This window comes from Neodiprion lecontei, chromosome 3 (genome assembly GCF_021901455.1).
Source record: "Neodiprion lecontei isolate iyNeoLeco1 chromosome 3, iyNeoLeco1.1, whole genome shotgun sequence".
Lineage (NCBI taxonomy): Eukaryota > Metazoa > Arthropoda > Insecta > Hymenoptera > Diprionidae > Neodiprion > Neodiprion lecontei.
In genome coordinates, this window is record NC_060262.1 from 34,053,807 (window position 1) to 34,079,692 (window position 25,886).

A 25,886-nucleotide genomic window follows, 5' to 3' on the forward strand; every position below is an offset into this window, starting at 1 on the left:
GGATTTTCCTCATTGCACACACGCGAGTGTGTTTCATGATGGTTCATGTATGAACGCAATGTTCTATGTTGGGCTGTACACGAGTGTTCCGAATACATGCTACAAATATTTCGGGCCAAATCGGTGCTGCGAGGCAGATATCACGATAGGCGAACGAGGCGTGCTGCCCCAGATTCAGCCAATCGGTGCTACGAACCTGGGGGAAATTAGCCTAGGGAAAATATTCGCGATATAATATGGAACACGGGCTTTGCAGTCGGAGGGGCTGCTCGCACACGTTACTCATATTTTTTCATCTGTCAATTTCAGGGCTTAGATAGGCTTGAGCTTGATCAACCGGGACACGCAGAGTGCGAATAATTATACGAGCGACGCATCGTTGAGAAAAGTGGATTAAAAGTGGTAATCGTGAGTCTTCGATACATAGTTTGAACTGATCTAGGTAAGAATGTCGAGCGAAAGCGTCAAAACGGTGAGTGTATTTCATTACAGCTTAACGAAGCACTCGTTTGTATGCATTATCTTGCCATTTCGAGGGAGCATGCAGATTGTAAACAAAGGTCCAGATAATATTTTGCTAGCTCTACTAGTATTTGGATCGTCGTGTTTTTTAAAATTCCATTCGTTTTTAACCAGGATTCTACTTGGCTCGAGGAAACCTTTGATGAATTGTTTTATGAGAAACCGGACGTATGGGGAGATAATATTATTGCAACGTTAGATACACACATGCATGCATGCTGCACCTAACCCCTAGGTCGTGCATTCTTTTCAGATTAGTCATGTCATTGAATCAATAACACTGTTTTCAAATAGGATTCTGTCCAATTTCAATGGAAAAACAATGTTAAGTCACCACTTCTGGTATTAGGAAATGAGAATTTCCTTCATTTGCTATAGATATTATGTCGGGTATGCGGAAGTTGGTGACTTTTTTCAAAACTTGCGACTTTCTTTTGTCCCATATTTATCAGCACCACAATTCGATCTAGTATTTGTATTCATTTATAAATTTACCGCAGTTTGCCAGCCTTGAGACACCTGGATATGTTGGCTTCGCTAATCTGCCAAATCAGGTTCATCGAAAGTCTGTTAAAAAAGGGTTCGAATTTACTTTAATGGTCGTCGGAGAGTCGGGCCTTGGAAAATCAACGCTAGTGAATAGCCTCTTCCTCACAGATTTGTACCCGGAAAGAATTATTCCTGACGCAGTTGGTTAGTACATACAGAACTGGCTAGTTTCTGTATTTTCATATGTATCAATTTATATCCTAATAAATCAATAAATATCTACAACAATCGATAAATGATTCCCAGTGCATTGATATTTTACTGCGTCTTATACATTTTTTTTAGAAAAAACGAATCAGACTGTGAAGCTTGATGCTTCAACTGTAGAAATTGAGGAACGCGGTGTGAAACTTAGATTGACAGTAGTGGACACTCCTGGATACGGAGATGCTATCGACAATACTGACAGTTTCAGAGCCATTATTCAGTATATTGATGACCAATTTGAAAGATTTCTTAGAGACGAAAGTGGCCTTAATCGTAGAAATATTGTGGATAACAGAATCCATTGCTGTTTCTACTTTATATCTCCGTTTGGTCACGGGTAAGCATTAACCAACGTTTGTACTGTGGAATATGAACATGACTCATGTTTAAGGAAAGGCTTTTGGAAATAAATACCTGCTTGAGAATTATGTAGCATGGAATTGTTCGTTCACTTGCAGAATAAGTTTTTCACAATATAATTACAACATTACAATCTCTGCCCTTCCCCATTTGTAGAAGTTAACTTATTCTAATCCTTTTTAGAAAATCAAATTCACTAACATAGTGTGTCTTCAGGTTAAAGCCTTTGGATATTGAATTTATGAAACAACTGCACAACAAGGTCAATATTGTACCAGTAATAGCAAAGGCGGATGTGCTGACGAAAAAGGAAGTTCTTCGTTTGAAGAAACGTGTTATGGAGGAGATCGAAGGCAATGGTATCAAAATATACCCACTTCCAGACTGTGATAGCGATGAAGATGAAGATTACAAGGAACAAGTGAGACAGTTGAAGGAAGCAGTACCATTCGCAGTTTGTGGTGCAAATACGCTCTTAGAAGTCAAAGGGAGAAAAGTTAGGGGACGATTGTATCCGTGGGGTGTTGTGGAAGTAGAAAATCCTGACCATTGTGACTTCATAAAATTGAGGACAATGCTTATGTAAGTCTTGAGCATAATTAATATCATGTTCCATTAAACTTTAGAGAACGAGGATTTGGGATTCTTGGTGTCCTTCAGAAAATGCATAACAAAGGTATCTAATATGTTAAAACTATCATAGGTAAAGTGTCGATCATGCGTCACCCCTGTATACGGGTGTTCTCGTCCTCTAAAGGTTAATATTTGCACAATTCATTCTATCGTGCTATTCAAGGCTAGTGTAACTACTTGTGTTGCATCAAGTTTATAATTATTCTTTTGTACATTTCATGAAACTTGAGCTGAAAAATTCATATTCCCATTTCTATTGATTGTTATAATGCTTATATCTCTACATTTTACAGAACACACATGCAAGATCTCCAAGAAGTTACGCAAGAGGTTCATTATGAAAATTATCGTTCTGAAAGATTAGCTAAAGGAGCTCCTGCGCCACCGAGACGTCAAACGTATGTCACCCAATGGTTTGACCCTGAGAAGTCTATGAATTTCATGATCAATATATTTATACACTAGTGGTTTATAATTTTTTTTTGCTTGAATTATTTTATAATTGGCCGAATTATTTTCAACTCACAGGATTATAGAGTCAGAAAAGACGAATACTGTGAGCGAAAAAGACCGTATTTTACAAGAAAAGGAAGCGGAATTACGACGCATGCAGGAAATGGTGGCTCAAATGCAGGCCCAAATGCAACAACAACAACCTTAGAATTGAAGAATATTTAAATACATCTTGAGGATAAAATCTCCATCTTGCCAGGTGCCAAAAGTCGAAAGAAACTACAGTACTGTCTTAAATTTTGATTCGTAAAAAGGAGTGGTCCAATAATTGGTATTAATTTTGGAATTTGCCATTCCGAAATTCCAAATCAGAATCGATTTTATTTTACCACCAATTCATAGGACGTAGTACAATTTTTTTACTTCTCATCATAGTTTATAATTTTTTAATTGTGAATGTTTATGTGCTGTGGGACGTGCATATTGAGTGATAGAAGCTAAACCAAAAAAACAAAATAACCAAGACACAAAAACATTTGTTACTTACATATCTGTGTGCATTGTAAAGAGAAATATGAAGAGTGCCTTGCAGTATTTTTTTTTTAAACGAAATGTGTATCATTTTAGCCAACTTGTTCTGCACAACCCGCACTTTTACATAATTATTTAGTGAAAATTAATTTCAAAAAAAACTTTTCGAGGTAGAATAAATATGACAATATCAAGCCATTCCTGACAAGAAGATTAGTGAATTTCTTATACTAAAGGTATAAAGATACCCATTAGTTTTTGCTTGCAATGTTAATAACAATATCACATATCCGCGCGATATTTATGTTTTCTATGTTGAAATACGTTCCATATTGTATGTGCGATATGAAGTTAAAAAAATCTCATAATTCGTACAAAATTTCCTCATATCAAAGTTATGATTAAATATACTGCCAGTTTTAGGTATTGCAAATTCCTGAATGTTAACAAGCAATTAGAATCGTATTAGGTAATGGCGAATTTCGAATATGAGAGAAGAGTATATATTTTCTATAAATAAAATAGGTTTAATTGTTCGTTGTGACAACGCATTTACTCTGTACTGATCTACATATAATACTTTTTTCATCTGTATTTAAGTGGAATTTTTCGGCTTTATACAATTGTATTTTCTAAGTGAAAGCCTTTTATTATTCCTCACCTTTATTAGGAGGCATATTACCCTAATATCATTTTTATTGGCATTGAGAAAGTGAAGTTTGATCAAGGAATTGTCAACTATTTTGAAAATCTTTAAGTAGGTAGATACCGTAAGTGTGTAAGAAATTTTAATGCAAGAAAAATGTATATGAACTATTTTATTATAGATTAACAGATATTTACAACTCCTTCGTCAAGCCAAGTGATTTTAATCTAATAATTAAGTCTTATCCTGTGTAAAATTTTGATCTTCTCTATATTTTAATTTGAAAAAAATATATATTATTGACATAAAAATTACTTATTCAGCTTTTATTACACTATTCTTGCATATTATTTACAGTTAACAAGTATTATACAATAAATAATTTAATTTTGTCTAAAAAATTCAAGATTTATGCATATAGTAATCTATCGCTGTTGAAAATGCTGCAAAACCCGCAGCACCAACAAGACCCGCTTTCAGTCCAGCTAAAAATATTAGGTAAAATAATAAATCACGAAGTTTTAACTGTTTTAAGTTTGACAATGACATTGTAATTTTATAATACGTGTATTATAAGTTTCGCTAATTTTGTACAAATGTATGACAGATTTGTTCTGCATTTTGAGAGATTTTATTTGAAAATAATGTGTAAAGAAGTAGTTTTTCAAGTATATGTTTAATTTCGAATAGGTATAAGAGAATCTTTAAACCAACTTGGGTTTGAGCGATTGGATTTTAAAACGTGAAATTTTATTGTAGTGTAACAACAGGTTTGAGGCATCACAATCTTAGAAAAATCAAAAAAAATCTGAGTATATGCAATGATCAAGGGTGTAAATCAGTCTAACTTACCTCTAAGACCGATAAGTCCACCTGTCACACCACCAGCATAACTGCCGTTTCGCCAGTCAGACTTTCCCCTGTACTAAAAAGTAAGGGTCATTATACCATTCCAACCAGATTCATATATGATCTTTCAAGTAGAAATAGGGAGTACAATAACATTCCGAAAAGTAATCAAATTACCAACTGGAGAATAAGTCAAATTATTGTTAGTGCTATAACGTAAATCTTACTGTTTCTATGGTACATTCAACGGCTGAGAATACACATCCTACAACAGCAAAGTTTTTGGCATATCCAAGTGTCGTCATCTTCATTTCTTTGAATATTTCACGTGCTGTTTGCTGTTTTTCTACGCTAGCAACGTTTGGATTTACACTGGAAGAAAATAGACCGATAGCTGCACCAAGACCGTAGCCTATCGACATAATTCATCATGAGTCAGTGATGTGTATTCTTGAGATTAGGAAAACTTCATGTGCGTGACCACTTATAGATCAGGATCAAGATATGCACTTTATTTTTCAATCCTAAGTAATCTTCCATTTTACCTACAGGTGACGGGATTAGCGCAACCATTGCTAACGAAAAACTACATACCCATAACGCAACTCATGAAGCTTTTGAAGATGCAGCTCTCCATGACAGACTCCATGAGTTTCTCGTCGTTCGTTTTTATCCTGACGGGACCCATCACTCTAGGTATAATGATATTCTCTCTGAAACGTTGTTGAGTGCCGACCAAATGAACGGCTATTTTATCCATGTCAGGATCATTCATAAATACTCTCTTATCTCCTTCGGGAGTCGGTGGCGGCTTGGGTGGGTTGAAGGAAAACATCTCTTTGCGATTATTGCGCACTGGGATATGCGAAATTTAACACTCTTCTTTTAGAAATTAGTCAAACTACGTGAGGCACATTACAATTCGGAAATACATATTTTGGAGGTTAGGGCTTGGTTTGGTCGTTGACTGAAGAATATAAAGACAGTTGCCCTAATGGGCTTTGAGGGCTTTGGTATGACAACCGAAAATCGTCATGCGCTTGCGCCCCCTGAGACGTTCCTACGGTAGAGTTGAGAACTTGCTGCAGAACATCAGAGAGTTACCGATTTCGACATGATGCTGGCTGCATTCACCTTCAGAGTATCACAGTCTTCGCAATGGTACGCCCAAGCCAGTACGTAGCCTGTGTGTACTTACTGATTGGTTGGCAATACGAGGAATTAATGATCAGTGCAAATTTCTTTCAAAATTTGTAGCAAAACAGTGATTTAATTAAAGTATAGGTACCCGAGAGGAGAATGTATACATAGATCATAAATAGTAATAGGTCAGATGTAATAATAATGCAGAGACCAAAAAGTATGTATGTATATACGGTCCACGTGCGATATTGATATATGTGATCCATTTACGATTATTACGCGGTGCATACTATGAATTTTATAATTTTCCAGGAGACAAATTAGATTATCTACAATGATACGACTGTAATATGTGAATAAAAGACTTATTCATTTCGAAATGAGATTCCATTCGACACGCGCTCGGTGTATTCCATAACATTGTTATTCATAATTCGAACTACTTTTCATTTGGTGTATCAATATTGAGCTTTCGTAGGCATAGAATCGAAACACTGTTTTAGCTAGTCGCAAGTGAAGTATCTACGTTGGCTAGAAAAGCAGAATTGTTTTCGAAAAGTGTTCGTACGGAGAAGAATTCAGAATAACTGTAATGCATCTCGGATGCGCTGATTTTGATGATGAAATGAATCCTCCGTATATAAGACAGTATTTAATACAGTGTCCTAATTTGAATACCTAAAACGGTGATTCTCAGCGATTTTTGTTGTTGATAGAAAGAGATGGAACGGAGCTTGGTCAAGTTTCGAGTGTATTTGAACACACATTTGAAAGGCACGAGCAAAAGATTCTATCATCCAACTGTTACAGAACGGCGGCGTTATTAGCTGACCCGTTAATTGAAGAATATATCTTTGGTCGAAGGCTGACCATCAAAGAGCCTAGCCGCTTGAGTCTAAAATCAGCAGAAGAAATGAAGTGCGTATTGCTTGTCTAAAATGTGTAAACTGAAATCATTATAGATCATCTCATATCATCATACATCAAACACCATACATCATACATCGTACATCATGAACCATACGTTATACAACATACATCATACACAGTACTGAAGTTCGAAACCAAAGTATGCATGTTGGGATGATCAGAAAGTGACGTCACCCAAAATTTTTTTTTCTCGACGTCATCGATCGAAAATCAGCTAGCCGAATTCCTCAGTCTGGAAACAACCGCGCGGTAGAGCGGACGTATGAGAATTGCGCTCAGCAGATTTCGAGTACCGGGTTCTCTGTCTCCTGGATCCTGCGCTCCGGGTCGGCTACCTGGTCAAACTCGACTTCCAAGACAAGCGCTCGGTGGTTTCTGCGCTCCAGGTCCGTTTCCTGGTGCCACTCGAGTTCCAGGACAAGCGCTCCGCGGTGCCTGCGCTCATGTCCGCTACCTGTTGAAATTCGACTTCAGGGACTAGCGCTCGTAGTTTGTGCGTTCCAGGTCGGCTACCTGGTACAACTTGACTTCAGGGACAAGCGCTACGTAGTTTTTGCGCGCCAGGTCCGCTACCTGGTAGAACTCGACTTCCAGGACGAGCGCTCCGTAGTTTCTGCGCTCGAGGTGTACCACCTGATGAAACTCGAGTTCCAGGACAAGAGTTCTGTAGTTTCTGCACTCCGGGTGTCCTACCTCGTGAAACTCGACTTCCAAGACAAGCGATCCGTAGTTTCTACTATCCAGGTTCATTTCCTGGTGCAACTTGAGTTCCAGGACAAGCGCTCCGTGGTTCCTGCGCTCCAGGTCTGTGACCTGGTGAAACTCGGCTTCAGGGATAAACGCTCCGTAGTTTCTACGCTCCAAGTACGCTACCTGGTGAAGCTCGAGATCCAGGACAAGCGATACGTGGTTTCTGCGCTCCAGGTCGGCTATCTGGTAAGACTCGACTTCAGGGAAAAGCGCTGTGTAGTTTTTGCGCGCCAGGTCCACTACCTGGTAGAATTTGACTTCCAGGACAAGCGCTCCGTCGTTTCTGCGCTCGAGGTCCGCTACCTGATGAAACTCGACTTCAGGGAAAAGCGCTACGTAGGTTTTCCACTACAAGTCCGCTGCCCGCTGAATCTCGACTCTCGGGGGATGAGGTGGACGAGAAGGTCAAGGATTTCTGCACGGTGAGTATAACATTTTTATAATATTTAACGGCCCTTGTAATTATATTTTATCTAAATTTGTTTAAGCTTGTCATTTTTACAATAAATTATTTCAATTCATTTTTCGTGCAAGCACAAATTCAGTAGCTATGAATAATCTTATACAATTTATTACATTACAAATTAATTAATTAATATTCTTATAATATTTGATGGCAATTGTAATTATATTTCATCTGAAATATTACAAACTTGTCACGTTTACAATGAATTATTTCAATTCATTTTTCGTGCAAGCACAAATTCAGTAGCTATAAGTGCGCTACTAAAATTTATTACATAATTGATTAATTGAATAATTATAATAATACTTGCACATATTTTTGATGAGTTCTTGTACTGAAAAGACTGATTACTATTCCAGGTATAACCCGAGGTGGTCATCGGTGGTTGTTGGAGGTGGTTGGCTGTGGCTGGAGGTGGACGAGAAGGAGGACCAGGAAGACAAGGAGAACAAGATGGTCGAGGACGATGAGGATTCGTGCACTGTGAGAATATCATTCTAAAGTATTGAATAGAGTAGGAGTAGGAGTAGGAGTAGGATCAAGAGTAGGAGTAGGAGTAGAATCAGAAGTAGGAGTGTTACGAGTTGGAGTTGCCAACCCAACCCAACCCAATCCAATTGGTCCGCTTACCCTACCCTACCCTACCCTTCCCACCCCTACCCTCCTCCCATACTTCTACTCCTACTTCTGCTCCTACTTCTACTTCAATCTTACTCCTACTTCTACTACGATCTTACTCCAACTCCTGATCCTACTCCTATTCTTACTCTCACTCTTGAACCTACTCCTGATCCTACTTCTATTCCTACTCCTAATTCTGAATATGAATGTTATGGGATATATAGACTGCGTGTCGAATTGTATCCCATATCGAAACGAACAATTCTTTTATTGTCATATTATACCCGATTATAGTAGATAATCTAGTATGTTTACTAGCAAATTATAAAATTTATAGTTTGCATCACGTGATAATCATAAATTAATCAGGTATATCAATGTCGTACATGGACCGCATATACATTTACACTTTTTGGTCTCTGCATCATTATTACATATGATTTATTTTTATTAATGATCTATGTATACATTCTTCTCTCGGGTACCTATACTTTAATTGAATCACTGTTTTGCTACGAATTTTGAATGATATTAGTTCTCATTATTAATTTCTTGTATCGCCGACAAGTCGGTAGGTACACTCAGGCCAAGTACTGGCTTGGGCCTACCATTGCGAAGACTGTGTTACTCAGAAGGTGAATGCAACCAGCATTTTGTCGAAATCGGAAACTCTGTGATGTTCTACGATGAGTTATCAACTCTACCATTGGGTTATCTCACGAAGCAATTTACGGATGTCACATCTGAGCCCATGAGGGCAACTGTCTTTATATTCTTCATCCGATAGTGAGGCTAACCCCTTTGTATTTTTGACGAAAATTTTCGCGATTTTGAAAAGTCCCGGAATAAATTCTTTCATGCACTATTTCGACGTGATTTTGCGAAAAAAGTCGATTGAGCGCAGTCCCAATACGCTGCGATCAACGCATCGAAAGTTACAACCAAAAAACAAAACCTGTGATTATATGAATCTTTACGTAATGTTTTTGATGTTTTCTTATACTGAAAATATTTATTGCTGTTCCAGGTACAACACGAGGTGGTTATCGGTGGTTGTTCGAGGTGGTTGGCGATTGTTGGAGGTGGTCGGAGGTGGACGAGGAGGAGGACGAACGGAACTGAGTCTCAAAGCCCTGTTGACATAAAAGCAGCTATTCGATAGAAATTATAGTTTATAGTTTACACAGCCCATTGCATGATATTTCATTATAAATACGTATGTTTCAATGTATTTAGAAATAATTTATCAAATATACAGAGGTCATGTGCAAATAATAAATGAATTGATTCGACCGCAGTTTGATGTATTCATTAGAGCTTTAACAATAAATTCAAGCTTTGTTACCTCTTTTATTTTATTATGGATAATCAAAAACATTTCCGACTATTCGTGCTGTGGAAGCATGGGGATTAAACCAAATGTAGCAAAAGATTAGAAACAGTGTATGTAGAGTACGGGTATTTTTCTAATAATGCAAATAGAATAGAATACCACGCCTTGCGAATTAGCTTTCCAGACAGAGATGAATGATGAATTTTAAGGACTGCATTATCGTTGTTGAATACTCTATGCCTCATGGGAAAATAAAATCTGTAACGATAAAATTGATGCACCGGATCATCGTCGACTTTAACTTTTGGAATGTCCTACCATTTTCGAACACCTCCTACCTCCCCCTGCCACCTCCGACCGTCAATGGCCACTTTCGACCACCCCCTATCACCTTCTGCCAGCGCCGACCACCTCCTACCATTTCCGAACACCTCCAACCATCCTATTTACCCATATTACTAGATTAGCTATGATATGAAAAGAGCAGAATTATTCATTTCGAAATGGGATTCTATTCGACGCGCGCTCGATGTATTCCATAACATCAGTATTCATAATTATTCCAACAACTTTTCATTTGCTCTCTCGATCTTGAATTTTCATAGGCATAGAATCGAAACGTTGTTTTAGCTGGTCGCAAGTGAAGTATCTGCGTTGGGTGGAGGAGCAGAATTGTTTTTCGAAAAGTATTCGGATGGAAAAAAATTCAGAGTAACTGTAATACATCACGGATGCGCTAATTTTGAACGAGATGAAACGGATGCTCCGTGTATGAGACAGTATTTAACGCTGCGTAGTGATTTAAAGACCTAGAAAGGTGATAGGGAGAGAAAGAACGACGCTTCTTAACACTTCGAGTGTATTTTAACACACATTTGAAAGATACGAGCGAAATTTTTCATCATCCAACTGTCGCAGAACGGCAGCGTTATTAGCCGACCCGTTCACTGATGAATATATCTTCAGTCAACGGCTGACCATCGAAGGGCCTGGCCGCTTGAGTCTGGAATCGGCAGGAGAGATAAAGTGTGTATTTCTTGTATGAAATGTGAAACCTAAAATCATTATACATCATATCATATCATCATACATCATACATCGTACATCATACATCGTACATCATACATCATCATACATAGTATCAAAGGTTGAAACCAAAGTTTGGATGTCGGATGTTCAGAAAGTGACGTCACCAATTCCAAATCAGCTAGCCGAATTCCTCAGTCTGGAAACAACCGCGCAGTAGAGCGGACGGATGAGAGTCGCGCTCCGCAAATTTCGAGTACCGGGTTCTCAACCTCCCAGATCCCGCGCTTCGGGTCCGCTACGTATTTCGAGTAACGGGTTCTCAACCTCCCGGATCCCGCGCTTCGGGTCCGCTACGCGGTGAAACTCGACTTCCAGGATAAGCGCTCCGTGGTTCCTGGTTCATGTTTACAATAAATTATTTCAATTCGTTTTTCGCGCAAGCCGAAATTCAGTAGCTGTCAGTCCGCTGATAAAATCTCTCGACTTCCAGGATAAGCGCTCCGTGGTTCCTGGTTCATGTTTACAATAAATTATTTCAATTCGTTTTTCGCGCAAGCCGAAATTCAGTAGCTGTCAGTACGCTAATAAAATTTCTATAACTTTATAATTTTCTTATAATCTTTTTGGTAGAATATGTCGAAAAAAAAATTATATTAAACCTCACACATTATTTTTGATTTGTTCTCATGCTGAAAATATTTATTAGTATTCGAGGTATAACTCGAGGTGGTTGGCGGTGGTCGTTGGAGGTGGTTGGGGGTGGTTGCGGGTAATCTCGGTGATTCAGGAGGAGGAGGACGAGGATTTGTGCTGGGTGAGTAAAACACTTTTATAACATTTGATGGCAATTGTAATTATATTTCATCTGAAATATTACAAACTTGTCGCGTTTACAATAAATTATTTCAATTCATCTTTCGTGCAAGCACATATTCAGTAGCTATGAATAATCTTGTACAATTTATTACATTATTAATTAATTAATTAATATTCTTATAATTTTTAATGGCAATTGTAATTATATTTCATCTGAAATATTACAAACTTGTCACGTTTACAATAAATTATTTCAATTCATCTTTCGTGCAAGCACATATTCAGTAGCTATGAATAATCTTGTACAATTTATTATATTATTAATTAATTAATTAGTATTCTTATAATATTTAATGGCAATTGTAATTATATTTCATCTGAAATATTACAAACTTGTCACGTTTACAATAAATTATTTCAATTCATCTTTCGTGCAAGCACATATTCAGTAGCTATGAATAATCTTGTACAATTTATTATATTATTAATTAATTAATTAGTATTCTTATAATATTTAATGGCAATTGTAATTATATTTCATCTGAAATATTACAAACTTGTCGCGTTTACAATAAATTATTTCAATTCATCTTTCGTGCAAGCACATATTCAGTAGCTATGAATAATCTTGTACAATTTATTATATTATTAATTAATTAATTAGTATTCTTATAATATTTAATGGCAATTGTAATTATATTTCATCTGAAATATTACAAACTTGTCGCGTTTACAATAAATTATTTCAATTCATCTTTCGTGCAAGCACATATTCAGTAGCTATGAATAATCTTGTACAATTTATAATATTATTAATCAATTGATTAATTACATTAATCCTTACACAATATTTTTGATGTGTTCCCATACTAAAAATATTCATTACTATTCCAGGTATTACCCGAGGTGGTCGGAGGTGGACGAGGAGGAGGACGAGCTGGACGAGGAGGAGGACCAGGTGGACGAGGAGGAGGACGAGGTGGACGAGGAGGAGGCGGGGTGGGTCGTGGGAGAGGACCTCTCCTCTCCTCAGAGGAGGGGAGGGGGAGGGGCAGGGAAGGGGGAGAGGCGGGCGGGGAGGGGGAAGGGAAGGGAAGGGGCGGGGAGGGGGAGGGCGGAGGGAGGAGGGGGGGAGGGGGAGGGGGGGAGGGGGCGGGGGGAGGGGGAGGGGGGGAGGGGGGCCGGAGGGAGGGAGGGAGGGAGGGAGGGAGGGAGGGCGGGCGGGCGGGTGGGCGGGGGGGGGGAGAGAGTGGAGGACGGATGTCGATGCGAGCCCGTTAGAGTTAATAGAGCAGTACACCCCCCTCCCTACCGCCCTCCCTCCCTCCCTCCCGCCCTCCCGCCCTCCCTCCCTCCCTCCCTCCCTCCCTCCCTCCCACCCTCCCACCCTCCCCCCCTCCCTCCCGCCTGCCGCCTCCCCCCTCCCCTCTCCTTCCCTTCCCGCCCCCCCCCCCCCCCCCCCCCCGCCCACCTCTTCCCCTTCCCTGCCCCTCCCCCTCCCCTCCTCTGAGGAGAGGAGAGGTCCTCTCCCACGACCCACCCCGCCTCGTCCTCGGCCACCTCGTCCTCCTCCTCGTCCACCTGGTCCTCCTCCTCATCCAGCTCGTCCTCCTCCTCGTCCACCTCCGACCACCTCGGGTAATACCTGGAATAGTAATGAATATTTTTAGTATGGGAACACATCAAAAATATTGTGTAAGGATTAATGTAATTAATCAATTGATTAATAATATTATAAATTGTACAAGATTATTCATAGCTACTGAATATGTGCTTGCACGAAAGATGAATTGAAATAATTTATTGTAAACGTGACAAGTTTGTAATATTTCAGATGAAATATAATTACAATTGCCATTAAATATTATAAGAATACTAATTAATTAATTAATAATATAATAAATTGTACAAGATTATTCATAGCTACTGAATATGTGCTTGCACGAAAGATGAATTGAAATAATTTATTGTAAACGCGACAAGTTTGTAATATTTCAGATGAAATATAATTACAATTGCCATTAAATATTATAAGAATACTAATTAATTAATTAATAATATAATAAATTGTACAAGATTATTCATAGCTACTGAATATGTGCTTGCACGAAAGATGAATTGAAATAATTTATTGTAAACGCGACAAGTTTGTAATATTTCAGATGAAATATAATTACAATTGCCATTAAATATTATAAGAATACTAATTAATTAATTAATAATATAATAAATTGTACAAGATTATTCATAGCTACTGAATATGTGCTTGCACGAAAGATGAATTGAAATAATTTATTGTAAACGTGACAAGTTTGTAATATTTCAGATGAAATATAATTACAATTGCCATTAAATATTATAAGAATACTAATTAATTAATTAATAATATAATAAATTGTACAAGATTATTCATAGCTACTGAATATGTGCTTGCACGAAAGATGAATTGAAATAATTTATTGTAAACGTGACAAGTTTGTAATATTTCAGATGAAATATAATTACAATTGCCATTAAAAATTATAAGAATATTAATTAATTAATTAATAATGTAATAAATTGTACAAGATTATTCATAGCTACTGAATATGTGCTTGCACGAAAGATGAATTGAAATAATTTATTGTAAACGCGACAAGTTTGTAATATTTCAGATGAAATATAATTACAATTGCCATCAAATGTTATAAAAGTGTTTTACTCACCCAGCACAAATCCTCGTCCTCCTCCTCCTGAATCACCGAGATTACCCGCAACCACCCCCAACCACCTCCAACGACCACCGCCAACCACCTCGAGTTATACCTCGAATACTAATAAATATTTTCAGCATGAGAACAAATCAAAAATAATGTGTGAGGTTTAATATAATTTTTTTTTCGACATATTCTACCAAAAAGATTATAAGAAAATTATAAAGTTATAGAAATTTTATTAGCGTACTGACAGCTACTGAATTTCGGCTTGCGCGAAAAACGAATTGAAATAATTTATTGTAAACATGAACCAGGAACCACGGAGCGCTTATCCTGAAAGTCGAGAAATTTTATTAGCGGACTGACAGCTACTGAATTTCGGCTTGCGCGAAAAACCATTGAAATAATTTATTGTAAACATGAACCAGGAACCACGGAGCGCTTATCCTGGAAGTCGAGAAATTTTATCAGCGGACTGACAGCTACTGAATTTCGGCTTGCGCGAAAAACGAATTGAAATAATTTATTGTAAACATGAACCAGGAACCACGGAGCGCTTATCCTGGAAGTCGAGAAATTTTATCAGCGGACTGACAGCTACTGAATTTCGGCTTGCGCGAAAAACGAATTGAAATAATTTATTGTGAACATGAACCAGGAACCACGGAGCGCTTGTCCTGGAAGTCGAGAAATTTTATTAGCGGACTAACAGTTACTGAATTTCGGCTTGCGCGAAAAACGAATTGAAATAATTTATTGTAAACATGAACCAGGAACCACGGAGCGCTTATCCTGGAAGTCGAGAGATTTTATCAGCGGACTGACAGCTACTGAATTTCGGCTTGCGCGAAAAACGAATTGAAATAATTTATTGTAAACATGAACCAGGAACCACGGAGCGCTTATCCTGGAAGTCGAGAAATTTTATCAGCGGACTGACAGCTACTGAATTTCGGCTTGCGCGAAAAACGAATTGAAATAATTTATTGTGAACATGAACCAGGAACCACGGAGCGCTTGTCCTGGAAGTCGAGAAATTTTATTAGCGGACTAACAGTTACTGAATTTCGGCTTGCGCGAAAAACGAATTGAAATAATTTATTGTAAACATGAACCAGGAACCACGGAGCGCTTATCCTGGAAGTCGAGAGATTTTATCAGCGGACTGACAGCTACTGAATTTCGGCTTGCGCGAAAAACGAATTGAAATAATTTATTGTAAACGTGACAAGTTTGTAATATTTCAGATGAAATATAATTACAATTGCCATTAAAAATTATAAGAATATTAATTAATTAATTAATAATGTAATAAATTGTACAAGATTATTCATAGCTACTGAATATGTGCTTGCACGAAAGATGAATTGAAATAATTTATTGTAAACGCGACAAGTTTGTAATATTTCAGATGAAATATAATTACAATTGCCATCAAATGTTATAAAAGTGTTTTACTCACCCAGCACAAATCCTCGTCCTCCTCCTCCTGAATCACCGAGATTACCCGCAACCACCCCCAACCACCTCCAACGACCACCGCCAACCACCTCGAGTTATACCTCGAATACTAATAAATATTTTCAGCATGAGAACAAATCAAAAATAATGTGTGAGGTTTAATATAATTTTTTTTTCGACATATTCTACCAAAAAGATTATAAGAAAATTATAAAGTTATAGAAATTTTATTAGCGTACTGACAGCTACTGAATTTCGGCTTGCGCGAAAAACGAATTGAAATAATTTATTGTAAACATGAACCAGGAACCACGGAGCGCTTATCCTGGAAGTCGAGAGATTTTATCAGCGGACTGACAGCTACTGAATTTCGGCTTGCGCGAAAAACGAATTGAAATAATTTATTGTAAACATGAACCAGGAACCACGGAGCGCTTATCCTGGAAGTCGAGTTTCACCGCGTAGCGGACCCGAAGCGCGGGATCCGGGAGGTTGAGAACCCGTTACTCGAAATACGTAGCGGACCCGAAGCGCGGGATCTGGGAGGTTGAGAACCCGGTACTCGAAATTTGCGGAGCGCGACTCTCATCCGTCCGCTCTACTGCGCGGTTGTTTCCAGACTGAGGAATTCGGCTAGCTGATTTGGAATTGGTGACGTCACTTTCTGAACATCCGACATCCAAACTTTGGTTTCAACCTTTGATACTATGTATGATGATGTATGATGTACGATGTATGATGTACGATGTATGATGTATGATGATATGATATGATGTATAATGATTTTAGGTTTCACATTTCATACAAGAAATACACACTTTATCTCTCCTGCCGATTCCAGACTCAAGCGGCCAGGCCCTTCGATGGTCAGCCGTTGACTGAAGATATATTCATCAGTGAACGGGTCGGCTAATAACGCTGCCGTTCTGCGACAGTTGGATGATGAAAAATTTCGCTCGTATCTTTCAAATGTGTGTTAAAATACACTCGAAGTGTTAAGAAGCGTCGTTCTTTCTCTCCCTATCACCTTTCTAGGTCTTTAAATCACTACGCAGCGTTAAATACTGTCTCATACACGGAGCATCCGTTTCATCTCGTTCAAAATTAGCGCATCCGTGATGTATTACAGTTACTCTGAATTTTTTTCCATCCGAATACTTTTCGAAAAACAATTCTGCTCCTCCACCCAACGCAGATACTTCACTTGCGACCAGCTAAAACAACGTTTCGATTCTATGCCTATGAAAATTCAAGATCGAGAGAGCAAATGAAAAGTTGTTGGAATAATTATGAATACTGATGTTATGGAATACATCGAGCGCGCGTCGAATAGAATCCCATTTCGAAATGAATAATTCTGCTCTTTTCATATCATAGCTAATCTAGTAATATGGGTAAATAGGATGGTTGGAGGTGTTCGGAAATGGTAGGAGGTGGTCGGCGCTGGCAGAAGGTGATAGGGGGTGGTCGAAAGTGGCCATTGACGGTCGGAGGTGGCAGGGGGAGGTAGGAGGTGTTCGAAAATGGTAGGACATTCCAAAAGTTAAAGTCGACGATGATCCGGTGCATCAATTTTATCGTTACAGATTTTATTTTCCCATGAGGCATAGAGTATTCAACAACGATAATGCAGTCCTTAAAATTCATCATTCATCTCTGTCTGGAAAGCTAATTCGCAAGGCGTGGTATTCTATTCTATTTGCATTATTAGAAAAATACCCGTACTCTACATACACTGTTTCTAATCTTTTGCTACATTTGGTTTAATCCCCATGCTTCCACAGCACGAATAGTCGGAAATGTTTTTGATTATCCATAATAAAATAAAAGAGGTAACAAAGCTTGAATTTATTGTTAAAGCTCTAATGAATACATCAAACTGCGGTCGAATCAATTCATTTATTATTTGCACATGACCTCTGTATATTTGATAAATTATTTCTAAATACATTGAAACATACGTATTTATAATGAAATATCATGCAATGGGCTGTGTAAACTATAAACTATAATTTCTATCGAATAGCTGCTTTTATGTCAACAGGGCTTTGAGACTCAGTTCCGTTCGTCCTCCTCCTCGTCCACCTCCGACCACCTCCAACAATCGCCAACCACCTCGAACAACCACCGATAACCACCTCGTGTTGTACCTGGAACAGCAATAAATATTTTCAGTATAAGAAAACATCAAAAACATTACGTAAAGATTCATATAATCACAGGTTTTGTTTTTTGGCTGTAACTCTCGATGCGTTGATCGCAGCGTATTGGAACTGCGCCCAATCGATTTCTCCCGCAAAATGACGTCGGAATAGTGCCACAATTAATTTGTTCCAGCACTTTTCAAAATCGCGAAATTTTCGTCAAAAATGCAAAGGGGTTTGATGGTTGATGGTTTTATTGAGATCTTTCCCATAGCGATTATAATCGTAATATTTCCCATAGCGAAATAATGCCCTTTGCATTTTTGGAGAAGATTTTCGCCACTTTGGAAAGTGCTGGAATATATTCTTTCATGCACTATTCGGACGTAGTTTTGCGAGAGAAATCGATTGGGCGTAGTCCCAATACGCTGCGATCAACGCATCAAAAGTTACAGCCAAAAAACGAGAACCTGTGTTTTCGACATTTTTCAGCAGGAGCTTTTTCGCTCGCCATTTCTCACCTGTTGGTCCTACGGTCTTTTCGCTGCGTTTTCTGAGTTCCTGAGGGTCCGATCAGTCAGAAAAGGGTCATTCAAATCGAATCTGAGACCAAAAATTTTCAGCTCCAAAAATGAAGAAACAACAACGCTAAGTATTGCCACAGAATTTTACTGCGAGTGAAAATCTAGCCTTGGGATGCTTCCGTTATGTCTGTAAGCTCGATGGTACCGAGCTACATGGGGAACAATTTCTACTGGCATGTTGCCTGTCCACCAGGTGAATTACCCACAAATCCTGAATATCCCTAGAATCCTGTAGAAGCACGTGCTGCCTTAGAGTCTTTTTTGAACTCGTCAAGTGTACTATAAATTATTTAAATTCATTTCTCGCGCAAGCACAGATTCAGTAGCTATCAATGCACTAATAAAATTTCTATTATCTTCTATAATTTTCTCATAATCTTCTTGCTAAAATATGTCGATAAAAAAATTATAATAATCCTTACACAATATTTTTGATGTCTTTTCATACTGAAAATATCTATTAGTATTCGAGGTATAAACCGAGGTGGTTAGCGGTGATCATCGGAGGTGGTTAGGGGTGGTTGCGGGTGATCGAGGTGAACGAGGCGGAGGTCGAGAAAGACGAGGAGAATGAGGATTTGTGCACGGTGAGTAAAACATGTTCATAATATTTAATGGCAAATGTAATTACATTTCATGTTCAATGTTTTTAACTTGTCATGTTCACAATAAATTATTTCAATTCATTCATCGCGCAATACCAAATTCGGTATCTATCAATGCGCTAATAAAATTCCTATAATTTATTATAATTTTCTTGAAGTTTTCTTGGTCAAATCCGTCAACAGAATAGTTATATTAATCCTTACACAATATTTTTGATGTGTTCTCATTTTTACTGAAAATGTTTATCAGTATTCGGGGAATAATCCGAGGTGGTTAGAGGTGGTCGTTGGAGGTGGTAGGCGGTTGTACCGGGTGGTAGGAGGTGGTCGAAGATGGTAGAAGGTGGTAGGAGGTGTTTGGCGGTGGTTGGAGGTGATCAAAGATGGTCGAGGAGGACGAGGAGGATGAAGGTGGTCGGAGGTGGTCGAAGGTGTTTGACGGTGGTTGAAGGTGCTCGTAGGTAGTTGGGGGTGGTTGGCGGTAGACGTGGTTACCCTTCTGCTCACGGGAATGATCAAGCTGATCATCATTTTCAAATCGCAGTCGACTAGTAGTCTTACGTATTCACTTTCTTCCGACTCAAACTCAAGCTCCCATACGGACACTACTTTGGCTGCTACGAATGTTGGTGCGAGTCCGTTAGGTAGAGTCGATAGAGCAGAACCCTTCTACGCTCCCAGGCTCACCTGGGCCCACTTGCCCTTCGAAAACTGGTCACAAAAATTTACCCAGGGGTAACTGGCTTTGTATTCTTCAGTCAACGATTTGACGCTGCAGAGCCACGCTGTCGGCGGGACAAGTCGCTCGTGAAAATAGGTACCGACGCAACGGGACAATGCAGCGCTTCGAATGTACGCGGTTAAGTCATTGGATGCCAAGTACGTTGTTATTTGAAGAATTCAAAAATTCAAGATTGTTAATTGGAAGTATGAAAAAATAGAGAAATGATGAGGCAAGATAGAGTACCTGACGTCATGACGGCGTATTCGGAGTGCGCGCAATCGATTTCTCTCGAAAAATTACGTTGGTATAGCGCATCAAAGTTTTGATTCTAGCAGTTCTCAAAATGTTTTAAATTCCCAGCGAAAAACCCAAAGGCCACAGTGTTATCGCGTTTTTGGGAGCAAAAAATTTCTTCCCAGAATCATTTCGTACGACTCTTTCTAACCTGATCGGAGCTCAAGGATTCCAAAAGAGGCGTTCAAATCGTTGCGGAATCAATAGTCGAGAAAATACAAATAAAGTATGGGAAATCTGAATAATTCGTTATTTTAATCTGTAGTGTTCGTAGAGAAGGTGTGGGGGAAAGGAACAGATGATCTCTGAACTTTACTTACTAACTACGACAATGACTATCTGATATAAGATTTTTCCTATTATGCTTAAGATAATATACATGGCACTCGTTTTACCTATTATAATAATCAGAAATATTATGTAATGTATCTTAATCATACTTTTGCATTTGTGTTTGTCATTACTTATATACTATGTGGAAACTTGTTAAATTACCACATACTGACACTTGAACAATTGTATTATAATAAAGGCATATTGAATAAACAGTTGAAACTAGGTAGCTGTACATTTGTCATTCTTTTTTCTCAACTTTCGTAAACCCTGTAAAAATTTTCAGTGCTTTGGCCGTAACTTTTGATCCGTTGTTCAAAAGGGTTCGCTTTGCTTCTTTTGCGATCTTTGAACCCAGAAACTTTTCCGTCTTGAACCAATCTGCGCGGCTTCTATTAGGCTTATTGGATCCTGAGAGATGCAAAGAAGATATCTAGAACAGCGTCAGACCAACAGCTGGAGAAATACTAAGCAATGTCCTCGTTATTTGACTGTAACTCTTGATCCGTTGCTCGCAGCGTCTTCGATGGAGCTTGTCCACAAGCTCCATCAGTAGCTGATCGAGGTATAAGAAAATAGTCTAATTCATTCCATTATCCTAGAATCGTCATACACACACCGCAATATTTTCAGTACAGACCATGTGGTAATAAACGTATGAAAAGGCATCCTAATTATGCACGAATGCAGGATTCTGTAATAATGGAGAATGAATTGAATTATTTTCTTACCTCGAAAAACTGCTTTCGTTTTATTCAATTTCCTTCTCGCGTTTTCATATTCTTAAATTTTTTTCAAAATTGCAAGCGATCCCTGCAATTGCTGACAGATATTTGACGTACGATCGCTACTATTGTCAAATTTTGCTTAGGCCTTTGTAGCGAATAGGTATTGCTGCCGTGGATGAAAAAATTCATGGAGTGATCCAATATTGATTCATCAGCCGAATTTATTTGCCCTTTTACTTGTCACGGTAGGAACCGTTTTGGAATCAGCGGCAATAGTAGTTTTTCCACGTCCCTCGGTACTAGCTTTCCTAAGGTGGGACTATTCTACGAAATGATATTAATTGAAAATATTAGGGATGTTAGCTATGATGTTGATATTTTATGGATCGTCCCCTTAACATACATGCAGGAGTTCAGAGAGTTGAACATTATCGCTCTCTGCGAGTTGGTCCTGATGGACTTTCAATCGTTATACCGATTTTAAATGTAATGAAATAACAGCAAACGTACGTACCTCAGATGGAATTTCGTAACCCTCCGTATCCTAATAATGGCAAATTTGTTCGATGAATATACGCGCGGTAGTCAGGTAATAAAACGAATAATGTATGGGTCACCCTTAATTGCATTGGTATTAGAACTCCACAGTGAAACCTATTCAACCGCGCTTTAATCATACTACCGTAAAATGTTAGAACATCATCGTCTGAATATGAAAGTGATTTTCTGTGGGCTAATAGCATGCGCTGCTTGTTCCGGCGCTGTATTGGTTTGTTTTATATGTTCATCTGATTCAAAATGTAAGCCCAATCATGCCAGAGCTGTACATAACTTTAAAAAACGATGGATTTGGCGGTGGCGATTTCAGTTTTAATTTGCACCTCCCATCATGGATGCGGAAAAATTTACATATCGCCAATCGACGGATTTTATCGAAGTACATATGTTACAGCAGTGCACTTATTAGCCACTGTGCAATGATACAGATTTATGATGAAATTAAAAGAGGACCAGCGATAGTGATGCAGATGGAAAGTTGCAGCCTCAAACTAAAAACATCTCTTTGCATCGTTCATTGAGTTATAGAATAGCCATTGTTTTGTTCGGTCAGTGAATCGTTGATAAAGATTCGTAAATTGCACTCTATCGATGGTTAAGTGTCGTGAACGGAATCACGAGTTTGGAAACGAACTGCAATTTCTATAATTGATATGTGTAACAATGACGCGAATTCTGTTTAATCATTTGTTTTGATTAATTTTCAGTAAGCAGCTGACATATTTTAAACCTTTTTTCTGAGAAATATACGAATACGAATGCAGTCGGTTATGTTTGGTTCGGAAATTAGATATTGGATACGAGGCTGGCGGCACGTTCATGGTTATACTGTAACTGCAAACGAAATTTACGAAACTGATTTCGCAGGGTCGTCTTGTTGGATTGGTTATGGATTAGTATCTGAGAGGTTCAATCAGCCGTCTGAAATTACTGAAAGTACCGTGGAGAGATCAGTTAGGATAATTGAACTAGCATGCCGTTTTCAAACCCTTGTTGAATGGAATTGCTTTTCTGATCTTTAAGCGACGGATTCCTCGTTTCAATACTCAAAAATTCGTCGAAAAATTGAGTGATTCCGAAATCTATGGAAATTACTGTGTCCCTTGTGATGCGGTATTATGTGAAGCTGTATCACAGTTATGCGTAAAGTAAATCTCAAGACCTTTGTTTCGTCCAGGAGTTAATTGAAAATAGTTCAATTTCAGCTCAAACGAATTGCGTTCAATGTGTCTCGGTTTCGCATGAAAGCCTAGATTTTGCAATTTATGTTTCATTTACTTTCCCGCTTCGTCACGCTTATGGACCTTTCATGAGATATCCATCATCGCGACTTTTTTTTATCAAATTACAATTTAATTTTTCACGCTTTAGTTTTCATATTTGATGCGAAATTACTGTGCGCGTGGAGCACCATACGATATGTTACAAGTTTTATTCTAGTTTCAATCAGTTTCATCCCCTGTCGTGTGGAGGAAAATTGTGGAAAAAATTTGAATTTTTATGTATCTTAGTCGATTAACAATTTGAACAAGATAATAGAATGATTGAAAAGTAATCGAATGATAATTGAACATTTTCTTACCTAAATATCGTACAAATTTTTGCTTTCGTTACATAAAACCTATGAGGATAATTTGGAATCTCCGAACAAGTGCTGATGAGTAATTTGACATGATTTCAAATTATCTTAGATCAAGTACTGTCACTCCTTAACTTGTTAAAATTATGCTACGACCCTCTACAGGATTATTTAGTTAAAGCTTTCATCTTCGTTGGTCATGTTGAATTGATCAGCAGTCGTGCGTATTTTACGATAACGTTCAAAATACAGATAAGTACTGGTGATAAAAATGCGAGGACAAACAGAGTATGAACATAAATCAAGGAACAATTTGGAGAAAGTGCGAATGATCTATAATTCGAAAAGTTTTGGCAGTAAATTACGTGGCTTATATAGGGGTACATTATTACTATAGCTTCACCTTGTCTATGATTGCTTTCGATACTTTTTTGCGACTTCCTAAGTTTTAGCTCTCTGCAGTAATCCCTCGAGGCTCGCTTTATATCGAAGTCGTAATTTTTATTTGCTGTTTTTGCGATCGCGATATATAATGCTATTTTTGTTTCGTCAAAAATATCAACAGAGAAAATGAAACTTACACCTGGTACGTGAATGATGCTCAAATTGTATTTATTGATTTACACGATGTCTTGGCTGCAGTAAAATAACGGCTCAGGCACTGTGGCTAATTGACCTTCCGTGGAACATTCAGGATTTTTTTTATGAAAAAAAAAAAAAAATAGAGAAATGAAAATATATTACTCCTGTCTTTCAAAGTTTGCGATGCAATATACATAGTTTAAGATGGTCTCCAAACTTTGAGGACCTTGCATCGCAGACACGTATCGATTAATCTTAGAAAAATATTATCGCCTTAAGCTCGGATTACCGAAAGACGAATTTGTTTAATTCTTCATCCCCGTCGATTATTAATGGTCAGGAAAGACGAACCCGCAGAGTTTTTCATTGTGCCGCAGTTATTAGAGTCGTACGATGTTGCGTCATGAAAATCTGAGGGTATGTACGAGGAACGAGAAATGAGAAATTTGTAATTGAATTGCAAGCTCATGCAAGGATCAGAATTTCCAGCGACTAAAGTTTAACTCGGGCGGAAAATAGTACCGGAATAAATAAGTTTCCCTGTTAGACTACATAAAACTTTTCTACTTCGGATGTGTTTGGATCCTGGCAATCCTAGCTGTACGTCTTTAGACCAGACTGTAATTGCAATGAACTGCGTCTGTAGCGAAAAGTTGAAAGACAAATGTGGTCCATTCATCTAACAGAATATACCTGAACAAATGGCGAGATTTTGTAATTTCGGAAAATCGATGCAATAACGGCCGTTCACTTTGTCTTGTGAGGTACGAAAAAATTTTCATCCAATATTACGCCCGTTTTTCCATTAGAGGGGGGAACAACTTACCCTGGGTTAGAGCTTGCAGGCTTATAAATAATCTTGACGTAACCTCATACTCGAAAAAATAGTGCGTGGTTGTAAAAACCTGAGCTTACACACATCTTGGTCAAAGCTGTAACAATGGAATTAAGGCGATTATCAAGCTGCTTTATCGCGTATTCTTGGTTGTCTACGTTCGTTATCGTCTTACTTGTTGGAGTCAGTGGACTAGAATTATGATACCGAATGTACCGCGCACAACAGAATTGACAATTTGATCGTTTGTGAAAAATAAGTTTGCTTTTATAGAACCCATTATTCCCCGCTAAAAGCACAAGGCACTGCATAAATCAAAACGGAAGAAATTCGTTTGGAATTTCTCTCCTTCGGGGGACAAATAATGTAGATTTTAGTAAAAACTCTTTGATACAAACGTAAATTATACTTAGCTGTTGCTGTAGTAGCTTTTCTTATTTGATGTGGATGTTGATGAAGCATACAAAAGTCGAATTCAGAAAAAACCTCGTGTGAACATTTGCCAAGAATCAGGCGTTTGGTCGCTGGCGAAATTTATTGATGCTGAGGATTATCCTAAAGAACAGCATCGCGTGCCCACACATGCTGCTAAAAGCTAGGGATTGACCTGTTTCAACCTTCGGATATAGCTTCTCTGTACTCGAGGAAATTCTTCGAGCCTCATCTCGTCGGATATTTGGAATTTGGCATGGAATCATCCGGAACTTTATCTGAGCTCTGAAAGTTACGCCGCACTTTAGATGTCTCCTGTTACGTTGTGAAATATTTTCAATTTTCTTGACACTTGATAAATTTTACTAAAAATATTCGTCGCTTACGTCAAAACTGGATGCAATCTTGTTAAATCATGTAACAAATTTGAAGTTTAACGTGTATGCAGTTTTGAGATTCGTCAAAATTCTAAGGATTCTTGCGCCGCGTCATT

General features: G+C 38.3%; 3 protein-coding genes across 5 annotated transcripts; 2 read left to right on the forward strand and 1 right to left on the reverse strand.

Annotated features, from left to right (window-relative positions):
• Positions 1 to 77: 77 nt before the first annotated feature.
• LOC107223172 (septin-1) lies at positions 78 to 4,043 on the forward strand. Of its 2 annotated transcripts, none has more exons than XM_015662779.2 (6): positions 78 to 472; positions 1,023 to 1,215; positions 1,357 to 1,615; positions 1,855 to 2,220; positions 2,565 to 2,669; positions 2,800 to 4,043. In XM_015662779.2, exons 1-6 carry the CDS (start codon positions 449 to 451, stop codon positions 2,930 to 2,932), a joined length of 1,080 nt encoding a protein of 359 aa, XP_015518265.1. In that variant the 5' UTR covers positions 78 to 448; the 3' UTR covers positions 2,933 to 4,043. The 2 variants fall into 2 exon arrangements, with proteins under 2 accessions (XP_015518265.1, XP_046591503.1); XM_046735547.1 differs by lacking the exon at positions 78 to 472 and adding an exon at positions 485 to 757.
• Positions 3,182 to 5,850, reverse strand: LOC107223154 (mitochondrial import inner membrane translocase subunit Tim22). 2 transcript variants are annotated; one of them, XM_046735550.1, is made up of 5 exons: positions 5,687 to 5,850; positions 5,345 to 5,605; positions 4,978 to 5,162; positions 4,754 to 4,826; positions 3,182 to 4,386 (listed from the first exon to the last, which is right to left on the reverse strand). In XM_046735550.1, coding segments are annotated over exons 1-5 (603 nt in total). In that variant the 5' UTR covers positions 5,688 to 5,850; the 3' UTR covers positions 3,182 to 4,303. The 2 variants fall into 2 exon arrangements, with proteins under 2 accessions (XP_046591506.1, XP_015518237.2); XM_015662751.2 differs by having other exon boundaries at positions 5,345 to 5,847.
• Positions 5,851 to 7,072: 1,222 nt separating this feature from the next.
• Positions 7,073 to 20,067, forward strand: LOC124293463. Its single transcript, XM_046734338.1, has 5 exons — positions 7,073 to 7,627; positions 7,808 to 7,995; positions 8,399 to 8,522; positions 9,688 to 9,725; positions 19,920 to 20,067. The coding sequence occupies exons 1-5, from the start codon at positions 7,460 to 7,462 to the stop codon at positions 20,065 to 20,067; spliced, it is 666 nt and encodes a 221-aa protein (XP_046590294.1). The 5' UTR covers positions 7,073 to 7,459.
• The last annotated feature ends 5,819 nt before the right edge of the window (positions 20,068 to 25,886 follow it).